We start from the raw sequence: 22,696 nt of genomic DNA on the forward strand, positions 1-22,696 counted from the left end.
TTTAGGCTGGAGGTTAGGAAGAAGTTCTACACAGAAAGAGAGATTGGGCACTGGGATGTGCTGCCCAGGGAGGTGGTGGAGTCCCCATCACTGGAGGGGTTCAGAAAGGGCTGGGCTGTGGCACTCAGAGCCATGGGTTAGCTGTCAGGAGGTGCTGGGTGACAGCTTGGACTTGATGATCTCTGAGGTCTTTTTTGTTATCGATTCTGTGACTCCTCCTGTGCTGTGTTTGATGCTGGGCTGGTGATTGAAGCAGGAGTTAATCCTGCACTGCTCACTCCCCTTACAGCAGGGACATCCAGGAGACAGGGCTGGAAAGAAGCCAGGAGGAGACAGGGCTGGAAGGAAGCCAGGAGGAGACAGCCAAGGGCAGAACTGACCCAGTGCTCAGGGACCTCTTCTCTGCCTCTTTTGCAACCTGGAACCTTGCAGTGCTGACACTTTCAGCTCTTTGTTGTCTTGCCCTTGGTGATCCTAAAGACCTTTTCAAGCTGTTAGCAGCTTTCCAGTACCTGAGGAGGCTGCAGGAGAGCTGGGCAGGGCCTTTGGAGCAGGGAATGGCTTTGAGCTGGAAGAGGAGAGATTGACACTGGAGATGAGGAAGAGTCAGTGACAGTGTGAGGGTAGGGAGACACTGCCACAGGCTGCCCAGGGAGGCTGTGGAGCACCCTGGAGGTGTTGAAGGCCAGGCTGGATGAGGCCTTGAGCAAAGCTGGGCTGGTGGGGAGATGTCCCTGCCCATGGCAGGGTGGTGGTGGTGGGAGGGTTGGAGCTGGATGATCTTTGAAGGTTCCTTCTAACCCAACCCATTCTGTGCTGGAGCTCCTGAGCCCTCTGTGCTGGCTGGGAGCTGCCAGGATGATTGCTGTGGCTGGAGGAGGTGTGGTGGGCAGAGATCTTTCTGTTCCCCCCTCCTTGACTTTTCTCCCCCTGTCTGCCTTGCAGAGGCCAAAGCAGCTCCCAACATTTGCTTTGCTGAGGTGAATTCCAAAGGTGACAGATTTGGCAACTGTGGCTTCCATGGGCATGACTACAAGAAGTGCTCCAGCTGGTGAGTTGAGTGAGCCCAGGGCAGTGGGGAGAGCAATTCTGAAGCTGTTCTGAGCACTTCAAGCCCCACACTGAGGCAAAGCCTCAGTGTGGGGCTTGAAGTGCTCAGAACAGCTTCACAACTCCAGCTTAAAGAGTCAGCTGGGGGTTGGTGTTGGGTCCAGCCTTTCACTCCCTCCCCTCCAGCTGAGGTGTGAGAGGCTCCTGGAGCTGGCACTGCAGTGCCCCCCCAACCCCCCCCCCCCCCTCTGTGTGTGCTGCAGGAATGCAATGTGTGGGAAGCTGCAGTGTGAGAATGTGAAGGCCATGCCCGTGTTTGGCATCAAACCTGCCATCATCCTGACTCCCATCGGGAACACCACCTGCTGGGGGGTGGATTTCCAGCTGGGCTCTGATGTTCCAGACCCTGGGATGGTGAATGAAGGCACCAAGTGTGGCAATGGGAAGGTAAGGGGGCAGGGAGAGGGGGACTGCTTGGGGCCAGGAGTTGGAGGGGTCTGGGAGGGGGGGATCCACTTCTCAGCTGCATATTTGTGGCCATTAATTATGGGGGGGGGGGAGTTTGGAGGCCACTTCATGCAGAGCTGAGCCTCTTGGGTTCCCCCACACTGCCTGGGGCTGCAGTGCCAAGGGCATGAAAGAGGCACTGAGGCTTCAGGTAGAGAGGGAGCAGCTGGGGTAGGGAGTTGGAGAGCCAGGATCTGCTGTGCTCAAGGAGCAGGAGGAGCCAGGGGCACACAAATGGCTTGAAGGGAGCCCTCAGTTAAAATCCAGCTCAGCTGGAGAGCCTGGGAGCTCAGCACCAGCAGAGGATGTGCTCTGCACCCCCTCTGTGCCCTGCACACCCCCGCCCCCGGCCCTCCCTGTGCCCTGCACCCCCCCGGCCTGCCCCGTGCCCTGCACACCCCATGTGCCCTGCACCCCTCCCCCTGGCCCTCCCTATGCCCAGCACCCCCTCCAGCCCCCCCTGTGCCCTGCACCCCTCCCCCCCAGCCCTCCCTGTGCCCTGCACCCCCCCTGTGCCCTGCACCCCTCCCCCCCGGCCCTCCTTATGCCCTGCACCCCCCCTCTGCCCTGCACCCCTACCCCTGGCCCTCCCTATGCCCTGCACCCCCCCTCTGCCCTGCACCCCTCCCCCTTGGTCCTCCCTCTGCCCTGCATCCCCCCCAGCCCTCCCTCTGCCCTGCACCCCTAACCCCAGCCCTCCCTCTGCCCTGCACCCCTACCCCTGGCCCTCCCTATGCCCTGCACCCCCCTTCTGCCCTGCACCCCTCCCCCTTGGCCCTCCCCATGCCCTGCATCCCCCCCAGCCCTCCCTCTGCCCTGCACCCCTCTCCCCCGGCCCTCCCTGTGCCCTGCACCCGCCCTGTGCCCTGCACCCCTCCCCCCCAGCCCTCCCTATGCCCAGCACCCCCCCCAGCCCCCCCTCTGCCCTGCACCCCTCCCCCCCAGCCCTCCCTGTGCCCTGCACCCTCCCTGTGCCTGCCCCCCCCGGCCCTCCCCCCCAGCTGCTGCTCCCTGCTGGAAGCAGAATGCTCCCAGGGCCAGCTCAGGCCTCTGCTCCGGGGCCTCCTGCAGGGCTGATGGGTTGGGGCTTGGCAGCGCTCAGCACAGAGGGGCTGCAGAGCCCAGTGGGCAGCTGTGGGGAGGGGGAGGGGAGGGGGAGGCTCAGTGGGTGCTGTCCTGCTCCACCCCTTTGCCCCTGCCCCCCAGATCTGCAGACACTTCCAGTGTGTGAGTGCCTCTGTGCTCAACTACGACTGCGACGTGCAGAAGCAGTGCCACGGCCACGGGGTGAGTAGGGCAGGGGAGCAGCTCCCCTGCTGCAGCAGGGCTCAGGCACTGGCACAGGCTGCCCTGGCACAGGCTGCCCTGGCACAGGCTGCCCAGGGAGCTGCTGCAGTCCCCATCCCTGGAGGGGCTCCAGGACCCTGGGGGCCAAGGCACCTGGGGCCATGCAAGCTGAGGAGGGCAGACTGAGACTGGAGAGGAGGAAGAAGTTGTTTGCAGTGAGGCTGGGGAGAGCCTGGCACAGGCTGGCCTGGGAGGCTGTGGCTGTCCCATCCCTGGGGGTGTTCAGGGCCAGGCTGGATGAGGCCTTGAGCAGCCTGGGCTGGGGGGAGGCTGGAGCTGGATGATGCTCAAGGTCCCTTCCAACCCCAACCCAACCCAACCCAAGCCCTTCTGTGGCTGACGTGGAACCTGCAGGTGCTCACTGCCCTTCCTGGGATGCTTGTGCTCACTCCAGGTGTGCAACAGCAACAGGAACTGCCACTGTGAAGCAGGCTGGGCCCCTCCCTACTGTGACAGGAAAGGCTATGGGGGCAGTGTGGACAGTGGACCTCCCTACAATGGCAAGTAGCTGAAGCCTCTGCAGGCTGGGGCTGCAGGGGCAGGGGCTGCAGGGGCAGGGGCTGTAGGGTAAGGGGCTGCTGGGGCAGGGGCTGCAGGGGCAGGGGCTGCAGGGGCAGGGGCTGCTGGGGAAGGGGCTGCCGGGGAAGGGGCTGCTGGGGAAGGGGCTGTAGGGGAAGGGGCTGTAGGGGAAGGGGCTGCAGGGGCAGGGGCTGCAGGGGCAGGGGCTGCCGGGGAAGGGGCTGCCGGGGCAGGGGCTGCCGGGGCAGGGGCTGCTGGGGAAGGGGCTGTAGGGTAAGGGGCTGCAGGGGAAGGGGCTGCAGGGGAAGGGGCTGCAGGGGAAGGGGCTGCAGGGGCAGGGGCTGCAGGGGAAGGGGCTGCCTGGGGAAGGGGCTGCAGGGGAAGGGGCTGCCTGGGGCAGGGGCTGCTGGGGAAGGGACTGCAGGGGCAGGGGCTGCAGGGGAAGGGGCTGCAGGGGAAGGGACTGCAGGGGAAGGGACTGCAGGGGCAGGGGCTGCAGGGGAAGGGGCTGCAGGGGCAGGGGCTGCTGGGGCAGGGGCTGCTGGGGCAGGGACTGCAGGGGAAGGGGCTGCAGGGGAAGGGACTGCAGGGGCAGGGGCTGCTGGGGAAGGGGCTGCTGGGGAAGGGACTGCAGGGGAAGGGGCTGCTGGGGAAGGGGCTGCTGGGCTGGGTGCAGGCTGCCTGGTGGCTCTGGAGCAGCTGATGGGTGGTGGCTGAGGGGCTGCTGGTTGGCTCTTCACCAACAGCTCTGGAGGAGGGTTTGGCTCAGGCAGTGTTGTGCCTCCTCTCTTTGGGGCTGCTGGGGGTCTCTGCAGAGACTGGGCTGGCTGCCACCTTGGACCCAGAATCCCCTTGGCCTGGGAACTGCAGCCCCTTCCCTTCTCAGATCCAGACCAAGCCATGACATTTGCCTGAGGATGGGAGCTCAGAGCCAGGGATGTGAATCTGCTCTTCCACATGGACCTGCTGCTGCTGGCAGTGGTGGCAGAGCTGAGGAGCTGCCCTCCAGGGGCAGGCAGGGCTAAGCCAGGGGCAGGCAGGGCTAAGCCCTGGCCAGGGTGGGCTGGGGCAGCTCACTCCTGCACTAAGCTGTTGATCAGTTGAGAGCAGAGAGCCTGCTCCATTGGGTAGCAAAGACAAAAGTAGTTCCTGACCCAAGCCACTGGCAGTGTGGGAGAGGCTCTGGGAGGTGCAGAGGTTTGTGGCTCTCTTGTTGCTGTCTGGGGCTTCTCACATCATTTTTCCTGCAGGAAGGGCCCTAGGCCAGGGTCTGGCCTGAGGAGGTGCTCTGCTGACCTGACAGGGTGGTGTTGGAAGGTAGCTCTGGCTGTGCTCACTGGGAAGGGTGGGCAGGTGGTGCCTGGGGCAGGGCAGCAGAGTCTGTGCCTCGTGAAGGCAGACAGAAGGAGGCTCTAAGCTCACTCCTCAGCCTCAGGATGAAAGAGGAAGCCAAATCCAAGCTGTAATGTGGAGAGGGCCTTGTGCAAGGGCAGAGGGGGTTGGTGTGGTGCCTCCTGTGAGCTGCAAGGCTGTTTGTCACAAGGTTCAGGGGTGTTCAGCCTGGAGAATACTCCAGGGGGACCTCAGAGCTGCCTGCCAGTAGCTGAGGGGATCCTGCAGGAAGGCTGCAGAGGAATCTTCCCTGAGGGGGTCTGGAGCCAGGCCTAGGGGGAATGGTTTGAAGCTGAGGCAGAGCAGTGTTAGAGTGGAGCTGAGGAAGAAGTTCTGCAGCAGGAGGGTGCTGAGGCTCTGGCACAGGCTGCCCAGGGAGGCTGTGGAATTCTCCTCCCTGGAGGTGTGCAGGGCTGGATGGGGCCTTGAGCATCCTGGCTTGGTGAAAGGAGTCCCTGCCCATGGCCAGGGGGTTGTGGCTGAGTGACCTTTGAGATCCCTTCCCACCCAACCCATTCTGTGCATCCACAGAGAGGGAGATTGAGGATCAGAGCAGAGGGCAGCAGCTCTGTTTTCCTCTCTTGCAGCTGAGCTCATGAGATCTTCACAGTAATACAGTGGAAGAGAAGTGAGATATTGATCCAGCAGTGCAATGTGCTGGCAGAGCCCAGGGCATGCTGGCAGAGCCCAGGGCATGCTGGCACCTTCAGTTCTTTCACCCTGGAGCAGAGCACCCCTGTGAAGAGAGCATCAGGCTGCATTTGGGCCTCCCTCTTGCAGCCTCCCCAGCTGCTCTTCCCTCTGGGGGAGAAGGGCAGCAGCTGCAGAGCCTGTCCAGCCAGCTGGGGCCGCCCTGTAACGCTGCTCTCCTCCTCCCATTGTCCCCTCAGACAAGGACACCTCCCTGAGGGATGGGCTGCTGGTGTTTTTCTTCCTGGTGCTGCCCCTGCTGCTGGCTGCTGGCCTGGCCTTTGCCAGGAGGGAGAGGCTGAAGCGGTGCTGGAGGAGGCTGAAGGCGCGCTGCCACTCGTGAGTCCCCTCTGCTCCTGCCCCCTCTCCTCTGCCCTTTCCAAGCACCTCAGACAATTCAGTTGTTTGCACAAGCCCTGGAGGATAGGCCAGGCCCAAGATGCCAGGCAAGTGCTGGCACAGGTGCTGTGCCCCAGGCAGTGGCAGAGTTGCTGAAGTCAGCCTGCCCTGAGGGGGAGCTTCCTCCTCGCTGTTTGTTGGTGGGGGTGGGCAGGGACCCCAGCACGAGAGGCACAGGGAGCTGCTGGCCCAGAGGAGGCCACCAAGGTGAGCAGGGGCTGCAGAACCTCCCTGTGGGCACAGGCTGGGGGAGTTGGGGCTGTTCAGCCTGGAGAAGAGAAGGCGCCAGGGAGACCTTGGAGCAGCCTGCCAGTACCTGAAGGGCTCCAGGAGAGCTGGGGAGGGACTGTGCAGAAGGGGCTGTGGGGATAGGATGAGAGGCAGTGGTGTGGAACTGGAGCAGGGCAGAGCCAGGTTGGACACCAGGAGGAAGTTCTGCACAGGGAGGCTGGGGAGAGACTGGCACAGGCTGGTGGAACACTGGCACAGGCTGCCCAGGGCTGTGCTTGAGGCTCCCTCCCTGGAGCCACTGAGGGTCAGCCTTGCAGTGGCCCTGGGCAGCCTGCTGTGGCTGGAGCTGGCCCTGCTGCCTGCAGGGGCTGGGGCAGGGTGGCTCTCAGAGGTCTCTTCCAAGCCAAACCCCTCTGTGCTGCTGTGAATTTCAGGTCACTTCAGTCCCCAGCTCCACGGACAGAAACTGACTCCAGAGACTACCAGCACAGAGGCTTCTCCCAGGCCATGCCTTATGCTCCAAGAGGTGTTCCCATGGTAGGAACAGCCACCTGGCCTCACCCTGGCTGCTCTTTGTGGCTCTGACTAACAGCTGAAGGCAGTTTGTGGAGGTTTCATTTGCCTTAATCAAAGCTCTGCTGTTCCTCTTAGCTTTTCACTTCCACCCAGCTGGTTTGCTCCTTGCTCTGAGGCAGAGAGAAGAATTCTCTCCCACAGGCTGTGTCTGGAGCTCCTCAGCTTCCTGCTGCTGAAGCTTTTCCTCAGGCTGTGCTTGGCCTGGCAAGCAGCTCTCCTGCTTTGCTGCCCCTTTCCCTTGCTCTGGACCCCCTGCCCCAGCCCAGGAGGGGACCAGCCCTTGGCAGCTGCCTCACTCCTCTGCACACCACTTGCAACCCATCAGACACTGCCTGGGATCAGCCCTTGCTGGGTTTGCTTTCCCCACAGGTAGTTTTCAGGCTGCTCTTGCTTCCTGCTGCTGAGCTGCTCAGAGGGAGAGAGCAGCTCTGACATTTGCCAGGGGCTGGGAGGGACAGGGTGAGGAGCAGGGGCTGGGAGCTGGGAGAGGGAAAACTGAGACTGGAGAGGAGGAAGAAATTCTTGAGAGTGAGGGTGGGGAGAGCCTGCACAGGCTGCCCAGGGGGGCTGTGGAGGTCCAGAAACCTGTGGCCATGGCACCTGGGGCCATGGGTTGGTGTCCATGGTGGTGTGGGAGTGGTGCTTGGACCTGATGATCTCAGAGGCTGGTTCCAGCCCAACCAAATCTGTGCTGCTGACTCCCTCAGGGCAGTCAGGGAACATTCTCATTGTGCTTTCTTCCTAGGCTATGGAACCAAACTCCTACCCTGTGCCATCTTACCCAGCCACCCAGCCTCCCCAGCAGGCTTACCACCACCAGCAGCCTCCCCAGCAGGCTTACCATCACCAGCAGCAGCCTCCCCAGCAGGCTTACCACCAGCCTTACTACCCAGCCCCACCCTACCAGGCACCACAGCCACAGAAGCTGCCCACCAGGTTGGCTGAGTTCTTGCAAACAGCTGTTGGCAGCTGTGCTGGGGCAGAGCTGTGGGCACTGCCCCCAGCCCTGGGAGCTGCAGGGTTCCTTCATCCCCATGAAGGGGATCAGAGGGCTTAGAGCACCTCTGCTGTGGGGCCAGGCTGAGGGAGCTGGGGGGGTGCAGCCTGGGGAAGAGAAGGCTGCAGGCAGACCTCAGAGCAGCCTGGCAGCACCTGAAGGAGCTACAAGAAGGCTGCAGGGGGACTGTTCCCAAAGGCCTGCAGGACCAGGACCAGGGCCAGTGGTTTGAAATGAGAGCAGAGCAGACTGGGGTTGGATGTGAGGAGGCTGCTGGAACACTGCAGCAGGTTGTCCAAGGAAGTAGTTGAGGCCCCATGCCTGGAGATGTTGAAGGTGAGGCTCAGCAAGGCTCTGGGCCAGTGGAGGATGTCCCTGGTGAGTGCAGTGGGGTTGGTCTGGATGAGCTTTGGGGCTCCCTTCCACCCCAGAGCATGCCAGGCCTCTGTTCCCTGCAGCTGCCTGCAGCCAGAGGAAGCTTCTCCTGCCTGTAGCCCCTGGGGGCCATGGTGTGGTGGTGTTGGGCTGAAGCTTGGACTGGGTGACCTCAGAGGCCTTTTCCAAGCCAAACACTTCCCTGAGTGTGCTCTGTGTGGGGCAGGTTGTGTGTACTCCTGGGGCTTTCAGGTGGGGGCAAGCTGAGTCTGTCCATGGCCTGCTGGCGGTGAGCCTGCAGCTGGTGTGGCAGCTGGGGCTGAGGGCAGTGCCAGGCCAGCAGGAAGGGGCAGGGAGCTGTCAGGGGGTGCTGTCCCCTGGGCTGACAGCAGCTGCTGCTCTTCTCTTGCAGGCCACCCCCTCCACAGCAGAGATGTGCTCCTCAGGGACCTCCCCCAGCCCAGCAGAAGGGCTTACCTCAGGGACAGTACTTCCCCTCTCGACCTGCACCTTTGCCTCCCAAATAGCTTCTGGCTTCTCTGGGGCCTTGGCATGAGCTGAGCTGCTCATGGAGACACAGCAGCAGCAGCCCTCCTCCTGCTCCTCCTCCTCTTCTTCCTCACGTGGTGATCCCAGGACACCTTGCTGGGGTGAGGCAAGTGAGCAGCCCCAAGGAGGAGTGCAGAACTTGAAACTAAATACCTCTACCAAAGCTACAGGACCTGCAAGCACCCAGCCCCTGCCACATCTGCCCCTGCTGGGGCCCTGCCAGCTGCAGCAGGGCTGTGCCCAGCACAGCTCTGAAGCTCAGCACCTGGAGAGTTGCTTTTGGTTTCCTCATGTCTGTGAAGAGCCCCAGGGGTGAAGTTGCTCTGATTTTTGGTGTCACCTTTCCAAGTGAAGAGCTGAGGGAACCCTTCTGCTCTTTGTCCCAACAAGGGACCCTGGCCTCTGGGGGGTTGGTTTTGGCATGGACTGGAAGCTGTTCCCCATTCCCACAGGAGGGGCAAAGTGAAGTGAGGCACTGGTGGTGCCTTCCCAGGGGAAGGCCAAGCTGATGTGAACATGTGTCTGCATGTGTATCTTTGTGTTGATGTCTAACAGTGCACTTAGATCCCTGCTCTGATGCTGACTGACACTAAGCTGTGCCCCCTGAGCGCTCAGCTAGATGGTTGGACATTAACCATTGTGAGCTGCTGAAGCAGACTCTCTACTAACTGCCACTAACCCCCTGAGTGGGCCATGAGGGTAAAGGTACGAAAGGACAGGGCCTCTGCTTCTGCTTTTTAACCACTGGGCTGCTGCTAGGGTTTCATTTGAGTCAGCTCTGGGGGGGAGGTGAGGAGGAAGTGGCCTTTGGGCTTGAAAAGAGAGTGGGAATGCTGAGCTCTGCCTGGAGGCTGAGGGAGACCTCACTGCTCTCTACAACTCCCTGAGAGGAGGCTGGAGCCAGGGGGGGGGTTGGTCAAGGAACAAGTGACAGAATGAGGGGAAACAGCCTCAAGTTGCCCCAGAGGAGGTTTAGGTTGGAGCTGAGGAACAATTTCTTCCCCAAAAGGGTTGCCAAGGCCTGGCCCAGGCTGCCCAGGGCAGTGGTGGAGTCCCCAGCCTTGGAGGGGTTTCAAAGCTGTGGAGATGTGGTGCTGAGGGCCAGGGTTTGGAGGTGACCTGGCAGTGCTGGGCTGATGGTTGGACTTGATCTGAAAGGTCTCTTCCAAACAGGTGCTTCAGTGACTCTGCAGAGCCTGGGCAGCAGCCCCTGCACAGCACTGGAAGCAAGAAACCATCCCTGCCCCAGGCAGCTGAGCTCTGGGCACTGCAGGCAGGACCCAGTCTGACTCATGCAGCCCTTGAGCTGCTGCCAGCCTGCTTCTGCCCCGCTGGCCCTGCTGGGCTCTGAAAGCCTTCCTGGGGAGGAGCCTTCAGCATTTGCTGTGCTGGCTGAGGGGAGCCCAGGAGCCCCTGGGGCTGTGGTGCAGGACCTGGGTGCTGCTGGGCCCCAGCAGAGAAACCTGTTGCACAAACCTGCTCATAGTGAAGCCCTGAGAAGAGTGCTTGGCTTTTCCACTCTGTGCCAGCCACTGAGAGCCAGCTCAGCCTGTCAGCTCCCCCTCTCACCTTGCCAAGCCCCCTCCCCCTTCTGTATATACATCTATCAGATAGCTCTGTGTAGTGTTTGCCTCTGCAGTAATCCAAGACTTGAACTCCTGTGGTTTGCCCTGAACTTAGATGTGTAACACTATTGCATCTGTGAGGCAGCAGCTGGAGTGTCCCCAGGAGCAGTGTGTGGAGGTCTCCTTGCTGCAGGATAATCACTTCCTGGTTGTGTCCTCGTTCTGGGGCTGCAGCCAGCAGCGGAGGGGCGGAGAGCCTGGCTCAGCCTCCAGCCTGCTCCGGGGGGTGGGCACAGAGAGGAGGGACCCCAAGGGATGGAGTCATCCAAAAGAGACAGAGAGAACTGTCCTGAGCTGGTTCTGAGGCTGGATGCCCGAACCAAACCTGTGCTGGGCTGGTGCCTTCCCGCAGCGCCGAGCAGAGTGCGTTGTGCCTGGGGAGCGGGAGGGCGGCGAAGGCAGCGAGCTGTGAGAGGCGCTGCAGCGAGGGGGCAGCTCCAGCTTCCCACCTGCTCAGGCCTGAAGACTACTACTGACCTTCCTTTGTGTTTATTTTGGGGTTTTCCTGTCAGTTCTGGTTCTCAAGTGTGCGTTGCCCCCGTCCCCAGGCCGGGCTGGCCGTGGCGGTGAGGGCTCCGCGCCCCCCGCGCAGCGCTGCGGCCCCGCCGGGGCTGCCGAAAGGGCTCTTCCCCACCCCCTTTGTAAGAAACAGAGCAATAAAAGATGCCAGTTTTGTACAGGCTGCCTCTGCCTCTGCTTCCTGAGCGGGCTGGGGCCGGGGCCGGGGCTGGGGCTGGGGCCGGGGCTGGGCAGGGTGGAACCGTCGCCGGGCAGGCGTTGCCAGGCAGGGTGGAACTCGACTCGTACCGGGCAGGATGGAGCTGCGTCAGGTGCTGCTGCTCCTGCTGCTCCTGCTGCTGCTAGGTGGATCTGAGCTGGGCCTCCCCACAGTGCTGGGGGGCTGGGCTCAGCACCCCTTGGCTCTCTCTTCCCCTCCAGACTCTGCAGTGCTGGCCCAGCTCACGGTGCCGGTGCCCGGCGGGGCGGAGGCAGCGCAGCAGGCAGGTCCCTGCTGGGGGTGGGTGCGGAGGGGACCCTGGTGTCCAGCTGCAGGGGAGGTACAGAGGTGCTGGCAGCTGTGGCAGCGATGCTGGCAGCCAGCCAGGGCTGTACCTGCTCCTTGGGGCAGTGCTGAGCTCCTCTGCTTGCCTCCTGTGCTTGCCCTTGGGGTGACCTTTCTGGAGCTGCTGTCCCTGACTGTGCCTTTCTCTGCTTTCCCACACGTGCCAGGACTCAGTGTCCTATGTCCTCACCATCGAGGGGAGGCTCTTCACCATTCACCTCCAGCAGCAGTAAGTTGACCCAGGCCCTGCTTCTCTTGCTGCTGGCTGCTGGGCCATGGGTTCTGGCAACAATTTTTTCCTCCTCTCCACTCTCAATCTCCTCTCCCCCACCTCAAAGCCATTGTTCCTCACTCTGTCACTCCCAGTCTTTGTCCAAAGTCCCTCCCCAGCTCTCCTGGAGCCCCTTCAGATGCTGGAAGGCTGCTCTGAGGTCTGCCTTGGAGCTTTCTCCAGGCTGAACAGCCCCAGCTTCCCAGCCTGTCCCCACAGAGGAGGTGGCTCCAGCCCTCTGAGCATTCTCCTGGCTTCCCCTGGACCCTCTCCATCAGCTCCATGTCCTTGTGTTGGGGGCTGCAGAACTGGAGGCAGTGCCCCAGGTGGGATCTCACCAGAGCTGAGTGCATCGGTTCCAAAGGGCCAAGGGGAGGCAGAAGGCTGGAGGAGGGTCTGAGGGATGTTCATGGCCAAGAGCCCAGATGGCAGCAGGGTGTGGAGCTGCCAGAAGCCCTGGCACTGCCAGTGTGAGAGCACAGGCTGCAGGGGCCAGGCCAGGCCCAGGGAATGGGCTGAGAGCCCTGGTTTGAGTGCTGCCCTTTGCTCCTGCCTTTGCAGGGCCTTGTTGTCTGAGGACTTCAGGCTTTATGTCTCTGAGCAGGAGGGACCTCTGCACCCTGATGCAGTCCAGATCAAGGTAACCCTGGGGAGCTGTGGGGGTTGGCAGTGCAGAGCTGCTGTGTGGTGCCTGCAGTGCAGCTCCCTGGGCGGCAGCTGAGGGCCCTGGAGCCATCTCCTGCCCTCTGCCACGGCACAGGGGGACTGCCACTACCAGGGCTACATCGAGGGCTTCCCCAGCTCAGCTGTGACCCTCAGCACCTGCTCAGGGCTCAGGTTAGTGCTGGTAGTGTGGCACTCCCACAGGGCAGCCTGGGGGTGTCCCAGGAGCCAGCTCCTGGGGGGATGTGCCTGGTGCTGTCACCTTGGCAGGGGCCTGCTGCAGTTTGACAACATCAGCTATGGGATCGAGCCCCTGGCTTACTCTGCTGGCTTCAAGCACTTTGTGTACCCAGTGAGCACCCAGGACACAGCAGGGACCCTCCTGGCCAGCAGCCCCCCTGAGAGAGAGGCAGTGGGGGTGGAGGTGGAGGAGATGGCATCCCAAGCACCTGGAGATAAGGAAGTGAGTGGCTGCCTGCTCTTTTGGGGTGCTGGGGTCCCCATCACGAGGAGGGCTCTGGTCCTGCAGGAAGCTTTGGCTGGGCAGACAGAGGCTGCTGGGGGGGACAGGAGAGGTGCTGCTGGGGGTGGGGGTGTCAGCTGGATCATTACTCATCCAGTGCCCAGGGAGAGGCAGTTCCAGGGGTAGAGCAGCTTCTACTAGAGGCAGAAATGGCCCAGCTGGAACAGCTGCTACCTTGTGCTGCTCTGGAGACAGCACTGGAGCTGTTGGATGGCCTCTTGAACAGCACAGCTGAGCAGCAGGGTGAGTGTGGAGCACAGAAACACCCTGGGCACCATTTTCCTTTTCCAGCCCTTACCAGGTGCAGCTCAATCCCCCAAGACCCTCAGAGTCTCCGTGGTGGTGGACAAGGCTCTGGTAAGTCCATGGCAGTCAGCTTCCCCTTGGGGCTGGCTGACTCCTGTGAGCAGAGGACGAGGCCAGTGCCCAGCTTTGGTAGGGCCCTGGGGTGGGCTTTGCACAGTTCCAGGTGCTGAGGGCTTTGTAAGGGAGGAAGAACATCCTCAGCTCCCAGGCTGGGTCTGGGTCAATGATTCCTCTGTGTCCCACCCTCTGATCCCTCCTGGGTGACTCCCTGCCTGCTCTTGGGTTGTTTTGCAGTACACCTACATGGGGGCAAACACCAACACTGCTGCACAGAAGATAATCCAGGCCTTCAATCTGGTCAACAGTGTGAGTTCTGGACACTGCAGTCACCTCCCAGGGAAGCAGTGGAGTCCTCTCCTCTGGGCACTTTGCAGCCTCAGCTTGCCAGGGTGCTGGGCCCAGCTCCCTGCAGCTCTGCTGTGACCTGGGAAGGTTGGAGCTGAGGATCCCTGGGGTCCCTTCCAAGCTGGCAGCCTGGTTTGTGTTGTAGTAAGATCCCAGTGTGAGTTGCCACTGGTAGTGGCCTCCCATCTCCTGGCTGCTTTTGGGTGTTGGAGGAGGTTGTGGTTGGAGCTGCAGCTCTTGGCTGTGAGCCCTGGGCATGGCCTGGCAGGAGCTCTGAGCTTCTCAGCAGCCTGGTCCAGATGCAGCCAGAGGTGGGGGAGGGCTGCAGTGGCCACATGAAAGGTTTGTGCTGTGAAACCAGGCTCCTGAAGCTGCAGCAGCACTGTGCTGGGGCTGTGCTTTGCTGCTTGAGGTGAGTCCTGAACTCAGGTGCTTAGAAGCAGCCTCTAGTCCTGCCCTTAGAGTCACAAAATTGTTTTGGGTGGAGAAGACCTCCAAGGTCACCAAGTCCACCCTGGTTTTCACCTGGTGCTGTCACAATCCCCTTGGGTAATGCCAAATGATTCACAGGACCCCTGAAACCCTCCTGGGAGGTGATGAGCTTCTGACATCCTGCCTCTTGGTGTCTCCCTGCTCTTGGAGGTTTGTTGCCTCTGCCCTGCAGATGGCCTGCAGTGACTGAGAGGAGTAGGGAGCTGCCCTGGGACTGATTGTGTCTGGAGCTGTAGTCCTGCTGCCAAGGAAGATGTGTGAGCAGGAGCTCCTCTGTTCCTCTTCCAGATGTTTCAGCCTCTCAATGTCATCATCCTTCTGTCCTCCCTGGAGGTGTGGACACAGGAGAACAAAATCTCCACAGCATTGGAGGCTACTGAGCTGCAGACAAGCTTCACAAAGTGGAAGAGGCTGCACCGTGCTCATCAGGAGAAGGATTTGGCTCTGCTGCTGCTGTGAGTGGAGCTCTGCTCCCTCCTGCAGGGGCAGCTGGTGGAGAGCACAGACAGGGAGCTGTTGAGGTTGGAAGAGAGCTTGGAGATCCCCAAGTCCAACCACTCACCTGGAGCTCCCAATCCTGCCACTGAGCCACATCCCCACGGCTCTGAAACCCCTCCAGGCGTGGGGACTCCACCAGCTCCCTGGGCAGCCCGTGCCAGGGCCTGGCAGCCCTTGCTGGGAGGAATTGTTGCTGATGTCCTAAGCTCAGTCCTGGCTCCTCTGGAAAGATTCTAGAACCCAGGAGGTTCTACCTCAACATGAGGAGAAACTTCTGTGGTGTGAGGCTGCTGGAGGCCTGGAGAAGGCTGCCCAGAGAGGCTGTGGAGTCTCTGGAGGCTTTCCAGTCTCACCTGTATGTGTTCCTGTGTGACCTGCCCTGGGTGACCCTGCTCTGGCAGGGGGCTTGGCCTCTACCTCCAGAGGTCCCTTCCAGCCCCTGCTGTTCTGTGATTCACTCTTTGATTCCCTGGGCCAGGGAGGGGACAGCAGGAGGGACCAAGGGGGACTCAGGCTGGACAGAGCCAGGACTCCCCAGGTGCCCACAGTGCCCCCATGGCCACCCCTCCATGTTCCAGGTACAAGGCCCAAAGAGCCATGATGGGAGCAACCATGCAGGGGGCAGTCTGTGAGAGAGATGGTGCTGGAGCAGTGGCTGTGGTACGGTGCCAGCTGTCCCTTTCCCCTGCCAGCCCAGTGCCCTGGAGCTCAATGGGCAGCAGCAAGCATGGGTGGAGCATCCTTGGCTGGAGCTGGGTTATTCACCTGGGACCTCTGCATGGCACTGCTTTCTTCTCTGCTCTCTCCAGTACCAAAGTTTCATGACCCTGGAGTCCTTCTCTATCCTTGTGACCCAGCTGCTGGCACACAGCCTGGGCATGAGGTACGACACTGCCCGCAGCTGCCAGTGCCGCACCACCAACTGCATCATGGACAGGATGGCTCTGTGAGTGGGGCAGCTGGGCCAGGGAAGGCTGAGGTGGGTGGGTGGGCAGGACACGCTGGGGAAGAGCAGGGCCTGTCCTGTGGCCACAGCCAGTGCCCAGACAGCCACCTGCCACCCACAGCCTGGCTGAGTGTGCACAGTGCCACGGTGGTGACACTGTGGTGACTGGGGGGGGTCAGCTCATCAGGGGGAGGTGGGCTCATCATGGGAAGGGGTTCTCCCTGGGGAGGGGGGAGGTCTTCTCCTCAGGGGCATCCTCAATGAATGCCATTCTGTTGCAAAAGTGGCACCAAACCACAGCTATCTGCTTTTGTTCCTCCTTCAAGCAGCCAAAGTGCAGCGTGGTTGGTGCCGCGGTGCTCGGTGTGCAGTGCGGTTGGTGCTGCAGTGCTTGACGTGCAGTGCGGCCAGTGTGCAGTGCGGTCAGTGTGCAGTGCTCGGTGTGCAGTGCTCGGTGTGCAGTGCGGTCGGTGTGCAGTGCTCGGTGTGCAGCGCGGTCGGTGTGCAGTGCTCGGTGTGCAGCGCGGTTGGTGCTGCAGTGCTCGGTGTGCAGTGCGGTTGGTGTGCAGTGCTCGGTGTGCAGTGCTCAGTGTGCAGTGCTCGGTGTGCAGCGCGGTCGGTGTGCAGTGCTCGGTGTGCAGTGCTCGGTGTGCAGTGCGGTTGGTGCTGCAGTGCTCGGTGTGCAGCGCGGTCGGTGTGCAGTGCTCGGTGTGCAGTGCGGTTGGTGCTGCAGTGCTCGGTGTGCAGCGCGGTCGGTGTGCAGTGCTCGGTGTGCAGTGCGGTTGGTGTGCAGTGCTCGGTGTGCAGTGCGGTTGGTGTGCAGTGCTCGGTGTGCAGCGGTCGGTGTGCAGTGCTCGGTGTGCAGTGCGGTTGGTGTGCAGTGCTCGGTGTGCAGTGCTCGGTGTGCAGTGCTCGGTGTGCAGCGCGGTCGGTGTGCAGTGCTCGGTGTGCAGTGCGGTTGGTGCTGCAGTGCTCGGTGTGCAGCGCGGTTGGTGTGCAGTGCTCGGTGTGCAGTGCTCGGTGTGCAGCGCGGTTGGTGTGCAGTGCTCGGTGTGCAGTGCTCGGTGTGCAGCGCGGTTGGTGTGCAGTGCTCGGTGTGCAGTGCTCGGTGTGCAGCGCGGTCGGTGTGCAGTGCTCGGTGTGCAGTGCTCGGTGTGCAGCGCGGTCGGTGTGCAGTGCTCGGTGTGCAGTGCTCGGTGTGCAGTGCTCGGTGTGCAGTGTGGTTGGTGCTGCAGTGCTCGGTGTGCAGCGCGGTCGGTGTGCAGTGCTCGGTGTGCAGCGCGGTCGGTGTGCAGTGCTCGGTGTGCAGTGCTCGGTGTGCAGCGCGGTCGGTGTGCAGTGCTCGGTGTGCAGTGCTCGGTGTGCAGCGCGGTCGGTGTGCAGTGCTCGGTGTGCAGTGCTCGGTGTGCAGTGCTCGGTGTGCAGTGCTCGGTGTGCAGCGCGGTCGGTGTGCAGTGCGGTTGGTGCTGCAGTGCTCGGTGTGCAGCGCGGTCGGTGTGCAGTGCTCGGTGTGCAGTGCGGTTGGTGCTGCAGTGCTCGGTGTGCAGCGCGGTCGGTGTGCAGCGCGGTTGGTGTGCAGTGCTCGGTGTGCAGCGCGGTCGGTGTGCAGTGCTCGGTGTGCAGTGCGGTTGGTGCTGCAGTGCTCGGTGTGCAGCGCGGTCGGTGTGCAGTGCTCGGTGTGCAGTGCGGTTGGTGCTGCAGTGCTCGGTGTGCAGCGCGGTCGGTGTGCAGTGCTCGGTGTGCAGTGCGGTTGGTGTGCAGTGCTCGGTGTGCAGTGCTCGGTGTGCAGCGCGGTCGGTGTGCAGTGCTCAGTGTGCAGCGCGGTCGGTGTGCAGTGCTCGGTGTGCAGTGCTCGGTGTGCAGCGCGGTCGGTGTGCAGTGCTCGGTGTGCAGTGCAGTTGGTGCTGCAGTGCTCGGTGTGCAGCGTGGTCGGTGTGCAGCGCGGTCGGTGCTGCGGTGCTCGGTCTGCAGTGCAGTCAGTGCTGCAGTGCTTGGTCTGCAGTGCAGTCAGTGCTGCAGGGCTCGGTGTGCAGCACAGTCAGTGCTGCAGTGCAGTCAGTGCTGCAGTGCTTGGTCTGCAGTGCAATCAGTGCTGCAGTGCTCGGTGTGCAGTGCAGTCAGTGCTGCAGTGCTTGGTCTGCAGTACAGTCAGTGCTGCAGTGCTCAGTCTGCAGCAAAGAGACCTTTGCCAAACCTTTCCTGATGCTCCTCAGCCTCCATTCATAACCAAAGGAGGCTGAGGGGAGACCATCTGGCTCACTGCACACCCCGGGATGGAGGGAGGCTGGAGCCAGGGGGGGTTGGTCTCCTCTCAGCAGGAAGAAGCAACAGGAGAGTCGGAAATGGCTTAGGTTGGACCCAAGGAACAATTTCTTCCCTCAAGGCCTGGCCCAGGGGGGTGACTGAATCCCCACCCCTGGGGGGGTTTCAAAGCTGCAGCGACATGGTGCTGAGGAACATGGCTTAGCCCCAGCCTTGGCAGAGTCAGAGAATGGTTGGACTGGAGGATCTTAAAGGTCTTCTCCAGCCAAAGCTTTTCTCTGGCTCTGCCAGTCCTAGGAGCAGGCTCACCCAAGGGCCTCAAAGACCCCCAGGGGACCAGAGTGCTCCTGCCAGCACCTGGGCAGGTTCCTGACCTGCACCCAGCGGCAGCATCGAGGGCTGACTGCCTGCTTCCAGCTTCACAGGTGGGACAAAAGCCTTCAGCAACTGCAGCATCAAGGACTTTGAGACCTTCCTGAAGCAGGAGAGGAGCAGCTGCCTGTTCCACACTGGCACGTGGAGAAGACCCTCCTTGGGCACAGCCAAATGTGGCAACGGCGAGGTGGAGCCCGGGGAGCAGTGCGACTGCGGCGCTGGGGAGGTGACAGTGTGGGGCTTGGGGCTGGGCAGGGGCAGTCCTGTTGGTGTCTTTGGAATAAGGAAGCAGAGGGAAGCCCTTGAGGCTCCTTAGGAAACATTTCCTCACTGGAAGGGTTCTCAAGCATTGAAGAGGCTGCCCAGGGCAGTGCTGGAGTCACCGTCCCTGGGGGTGCTGAAGCCCCACGGGGACCTGGTGCTCAGGGCCATGGTTTCGTGGTGACCTTTCAGTGCTGGGTTGAAGGACAGGCTGGATGAGCTGTGAGGTCTCTGCCAAGCAAAGACCTGCTGTGATTCTGAGGGGCCAGCTGCAGCAGAGGCCAGCCCGAGATGAGTCAGCGTTGGGTTTTAGATGGTTTCTGTGCCAGCATCAATCTGACGCCAGCTTTGCCCACTTCCTTCTGCTAGATATTGCCCCAGGCGTAGCTTCTGGGGGAGAAGGAGGAAGAGGGCAACCTCTGGAAGTAACCAAACCCTTGGAGGGAAGAAAGGAAAGGCCAGTTAATGTGGCTTTGCTGTGTCCCCAGGCCTGCTCAAAGGATAAATGCTGTACTAGGTCCTGCCGCTTCAAGCCAGGAGTGAAATGTTCCTCTGGGCCCTGCTGCAGTGACTGCCAGGTGAGGAACCTCTCTCTAATTACCACAAGCTCATTAATTTAGTCTTGGAGAAAGGCTCTGTTCTCATGCTGAAGGATGGAGACCAACTTAGCTCAGTCTAATCAGAGTGGTTCCAGGGCTAGAGCTTTCCAGCTCAGCTCCCCAGGTCTCTCAGGAGCAGTGTGGAGAGATGCTGGAGGCTGCCCAGGGAGGCTGTGGCTGCCTCCTCCCTGGAGGTGTCCAAGGCCAGGCTGGATGAGCAGCCTGGGCTGTGGGAGGTGTCCTTGCCCATGGCAGGGGGGAGGTTGGGGGAGGTGATTCTGAGGTCCCTTCCAACCTGAGCCGTCCTGTGGCTCTGTGAGGCGGCGGGGGGGCGGGCAGTGCTGGTGGGTGTGGGAGGATGGAGGGAAGGCTCCTCCCTGCCTCCTCCTCCCGCAGTTCCTGCAGCAGAACTCCCCCTGCCGCCCGGCTGCCGACCCAGACTGTGACCTGCCCGAGGTCTGCAGCGGCTCCTCCGCCTCCTGCCCCCCTGACCTCTACCTGCAGGATGGGCACAGCTGTGGAGGTGGCACCGGCTACTGCTACAAGGGACACTGCCAGTCTCCAGAGCTGCAGTGCCAGAAGCTCTATGGGAGAGGTAACAGAGGCTGCTCTGGCTGCAGGGCTGCTGCCAGGAGGTGGCTGCAGCAGAGCCAATGCTCACACTGGTGAGACACTGGCACAGGCTGCCCAGGGAGGCTGTGGATGCCCCTTCCATGGAGGTGTTCAAGGCCAGGCTGGACGAGCAGCCTGGGCTGGTGGGAGATGTCCCTGCCCATGGGATGATCTTGAACTTTGCATGCAGAGTCCAGGAATGCTCCCATGGCCTGCTACGAGGAGCTCAACAGCCAGAAGGACAGGTTTGGGCACTGTGGATTCCACCCCAGAAGGGGTTATCAGTCCTGTGCCTGGAGGTATGCTCTGGGCCAGGGCAGTTCTCTGCCTTAGGAGGAGAGGCTGAGAGCCCTGGGGCTGTTCAGTCTGGAGAGGGGCAGCCTGAGAGGAGATCTGAGCACAGTCACAGATGTCTGGAGGGTGGGGGGCAAGAAGGGGCCAGGCTCTGTCCGGTGATGTCCTGTGGTAGGATGAGAGGCAGTGGACACAAACTGGGACCAGAGGTCCCTTCCAACCCCTACCACGCTGTGTTTGTGTCTCTGTGTGCTCTGCACCCCATGGACACTGTTTCTGCAGGGATCTCAGGTGTGGGAAGCTGGTCTGCACCTATCCCTCCAACGTCCCCTACGCCTCGGAGGCTGCTGCCGTGGTGTACGCCCGAGTGCGGCACCACCTCTGCGTCTCCCTGCACTACCTGAACACATCAGCACAGAGAGATCCCCTGCTGGTCCCTCCAGGCACGAAGTGTGGCTCTGGAAAGGTGAGGAAACCTTTGCTGCTCATCCCATCTGCCAGGCAGAAATCACAGAATGGTGCAGGGGGTGGAAGGGACCTCCGGAGACCGTTGAGTCCAACCCCCCTGCAGGGGCACCCGGAGAGGGGCACACAGGGACACATCCAGGCGGGGCTGGAAGGTCTGCAGAGACTCCACCACCTCCCTGGGCAGTCTGCCCCAGGCCTCCATCACCCTTCAATTCAAGGAGTGCCTCCTCATGCTCAGAAGAACTTGTGATGTTCTCCTCTGTGCCTGTCCTGTCCCTGGGCACCCCTGACCCAAGCCTGGGCCCATGCTCCTGGTGGACATTGACCAGGCTGCAGAAGCCCTTGCTCCTTGGAGCAGGAGTGGCCATGGCATTTACACAGAAGCCAACAGCAGAGGCTTGGCTCAGCTGGCACCGCTGGACACCCCTCAGCCCCACGCTGCTCACTGCCCCCTTTTCAAAGCCCCCTGGGGGGCAGGGGGTGGAATGTCACTGCTGTGGGGACAGCAGCTGGGTGGGCTGAGTGCTGCCGTGGTGCAGGCTGAGCTGGAGCTGTGCTGGTTTCTCCTAGCTCTGCATCAACAGCACTTGCCAGCCTCTGGCGGCCCTGGGGCAGGACTGTGCCAGCGCAGTGCAGTGCCACGGCCACGGCGTGAGTCACGGCGGGGGGGGGGCTGCCCAGGGCAGGGCAGGGGGGGTCCCGCTGCAGGAATTCACTGCAAACTTCCCCCCCCCCCACCCCTGGGCTGTCCAGGTGTGCAACAACAGGGGGCAGTGCCACTGCCAGCCTGGCTGGCAGCCCCCCAACTGCCAGCGGAGGGACTCCAGGCTGCGGGGCAGCGGCGGCGGCCAGGAGGCAGCCGGTGGTCAGTGCCTGCAGCAGGGGGGGGGCACAGGCGCCGGGCTGGGGTCCCACCCGCGGGACCCCCTTGGGTGGCTGTGCCGTGCCCCTGCCCACCGAGCTGTCCCCTGCCAGGCCTCCCCCTGCTGCAAATGCTGAAGGACGCTAAGGTGATCTCAGCCCTGCTGGGCACCTTCCTCTTCCTCGCCATCGCCATCACCTTCGGCCTCTACCACTGCTGCAGGCAGAAGCCCCCAGGCACAGAGGGGTCAGTGGGGTGGGGGTCCCCAGTGGGGGCCGGAGGGTGTGGGATGGGGACGTGCTGTTCCCTTGGGAGGGGTGGGCGGGTCCCCGAGGGGGCGTGAGGTGATGCCTGGGGCTGAGGCACTGCTCTGTCTCTGCAGCCCTGCGGCCAGGAGGGACACAAAGCACCCAGGGACGGACCCCGGCCGGGGGCTGGAGCCAGGGCTGGGGCCGCGGCCTGCCTGCTAATAAAGCTGCTGCTTGGAGCCAGGGGGCTGTGCCTCTGTCTGGGGGGTGGCAGGGACACAGCACAACCACCTCAGCCCCTGCCCTCCACCCCTGCCCCAGCGAGGGAGCACACACGTGGACTGCAGAGCCCCCAGACCTGCCCCCCAGCAGTGCCCCCAGACCTGCCCCCCAGCAGTGCCCCCAGACCTGCCCCCCCCCAGCAGTGCCCCCAGACCTGCCCCCCCGGCAGTGCCCCCAGACCTGCTCCCCCACAGCAGTGCCCCCAGACCTACCCCTCATGGCAGTGCCCCCAGACCTGCCCCCCCAGCAGTGCCCCCAGACCTACCCCTCATGGCAGTGCCCCCAGACCTGCCCCCCCAGCAGTGCCCCCAGACCTACCCCTCATGGCAGTGCCCCCAGACCTGCCCCCCCAGCAGTGCCCCCAGACCTACCCCTCATGGCAGTGCCCCCAGACCTGCCCCCCCAGCAGTGCCCCCAGACCTACCCCCCCCCAGACCTGCCCCCCACAGCAGTGCCCCCAGACCTGCCCCCCACAGACCTGCCCCCCACAGCAGTGCCCCCAGACCTGCCCCCCACAGACCTGCCCCCCACAGCAGTGCCCCCAGACCTGCCCCCCCCAGACTTGCCCCCCCACGGCAGTGCCCCCAGACCTGCCCCCATGGCATCTCCAACCCTGTGCTGATTACCCCCAGGAATCCTCTCCCCTGGCTCTGCTTGTTGCTCCCTGCCCAGCCCCTGCTGGATGGGGAGGACCCCCGGGGCTGGGCTGGGCTGGGCACTCCACCACTGCCCTGGGCACCTGGGCCAGGCCTTGGCAGCCCTCAAGGGGAAGAAATTGCTCTTCATGTCCAACCTGCACCTCCCCTGGTGCAACTTGATGCCCCCTGGCACCGGGGGGGGTGCTCCCACACAGTCTGATGGGAGCTGTGGGCAGCTCCCAGAGCCACCAGCCCCCAGCTGCCCTGGGCCCTACCTGGTGCCCGTGGCTGTAGGTCCATGCTGTGTGTGGGGCCCACGGGGTGCCCGGGGCCCACGCTGTGCCCAGGCTCTGCAGCTGCATCCAGATGTG

The 22,696-nt window shown here is 62.5% G+C and overlaps 2 protein-coding genes across 2 annotated transcripts in view; both read left to right on the forward strand.

The window, feature by feature from the left end:
• The window catches only part of ADAM9 (ADAM metallopeptidase domain 9), a 31,182-nt gene extending 20,254 nt beyond the window's left edge, over positions 1-10,928 (forward strand). The window contains exons 15-22 of the mRNA XM_068156762.1: positions 946-1,051; positions 1,314-1,497; positions 2,764-2,844; positions 3,299-3,404; positions 5,706-5,844; positions 6,570-6,672; positions 7,457-7,647; positions 8,496-10,928. Of these exons, the coding sequence (XP_068012863.1) occupies positions 946-1,051; positions 1,314-1,497; positions 2,764-2,844; positions 3,299-3,404; positions 5,706-5,844; positions 6,570-6,672; positions 7,457-7,647; positions 8,496-8,610 (1,025 nt within the window). The 3' untranslated portion in view covers positions 8,611-10,928. The remainder of the gene's footprint in view (positions 1-945; positions 1,052-1,313; positions 1,498-2,763; positions 2,845-3,298; positions 3,405-5,705; positions 5,845-6,569; positions 6,673-7,456; positions 7,648-8,495) is intronic.
• Positions 9,326-21,627, forward strand: LOC137450029 (disintegrin and metalloproteinase domain-containing protein 32-like). Its single transcript, XM_068156161.1, has 20 exons — positions 9,326-9,337; positions 10,806-10,898; positions 11,488-11,549; positions 12,153-12,231; positions 12,352-12,428; positions 12,525-12,717; positions 13,069-13,134; positions 13,378-13,449; positions 14,269-14,435; positions 15,057-15,138; positions 15,288-15,424; positions 18,104-18,287; positions 18,811-18,900; positions 19,318-19,516; positions 19,724-19,832; positions 20,110-20,293; positions 20,866-20,946; positions 21,049-21,160; positions 21,271-21,403; positions 21,540-21,627. Exons 1-20 carry the CDS (start codon positions 9,326-9,328, stop codon positions 21,625-21,627), a joined length of 2,220 nt encoding a protein of 739 aa, XP_068012262.1.
• Positions 21,628-22,696: the final 1,069 nt, after the last annotated feature.

Source organism: Melanerpes formicivorus, unplaced genomic scaffold, assembly GCF_026170545.1.
Source record: "Melanerpes formicivorus ecotype bairdi unplaced genomic scaffold, bMelFor1.0.p_v2 SCAF_34, whole genome shotgun sequence".
In the NCBI taxonomy this organism is placed as follows: domain Eukaryota; kingdom Metazoa; phylum Chordata; class Aves; order Piciformes; family Picidae; genus Melanerpes; species Melanerpes formicivorus.

Bases quoted from the DNA above. Each gene is read 5' to 3' on its own strand.
- LOC137450029 (XM_068156161.1), top strand. The intron at 12,718-13,068 runs GTGAGTGGCTGC...TTCCTTTTCCAG, and splicing joins AAGCACCTGGAGATAAGGAA to CCCTTACCAGGTGCAGCTCA. The intron at 21,161-21,270 runs GTCAGTGCCTGC...GTCCCCTGCCAG, and splicing joins CGGCCAGGAGGCAGCCGGTG to GCCTCCCCCTGCTGCAAATG.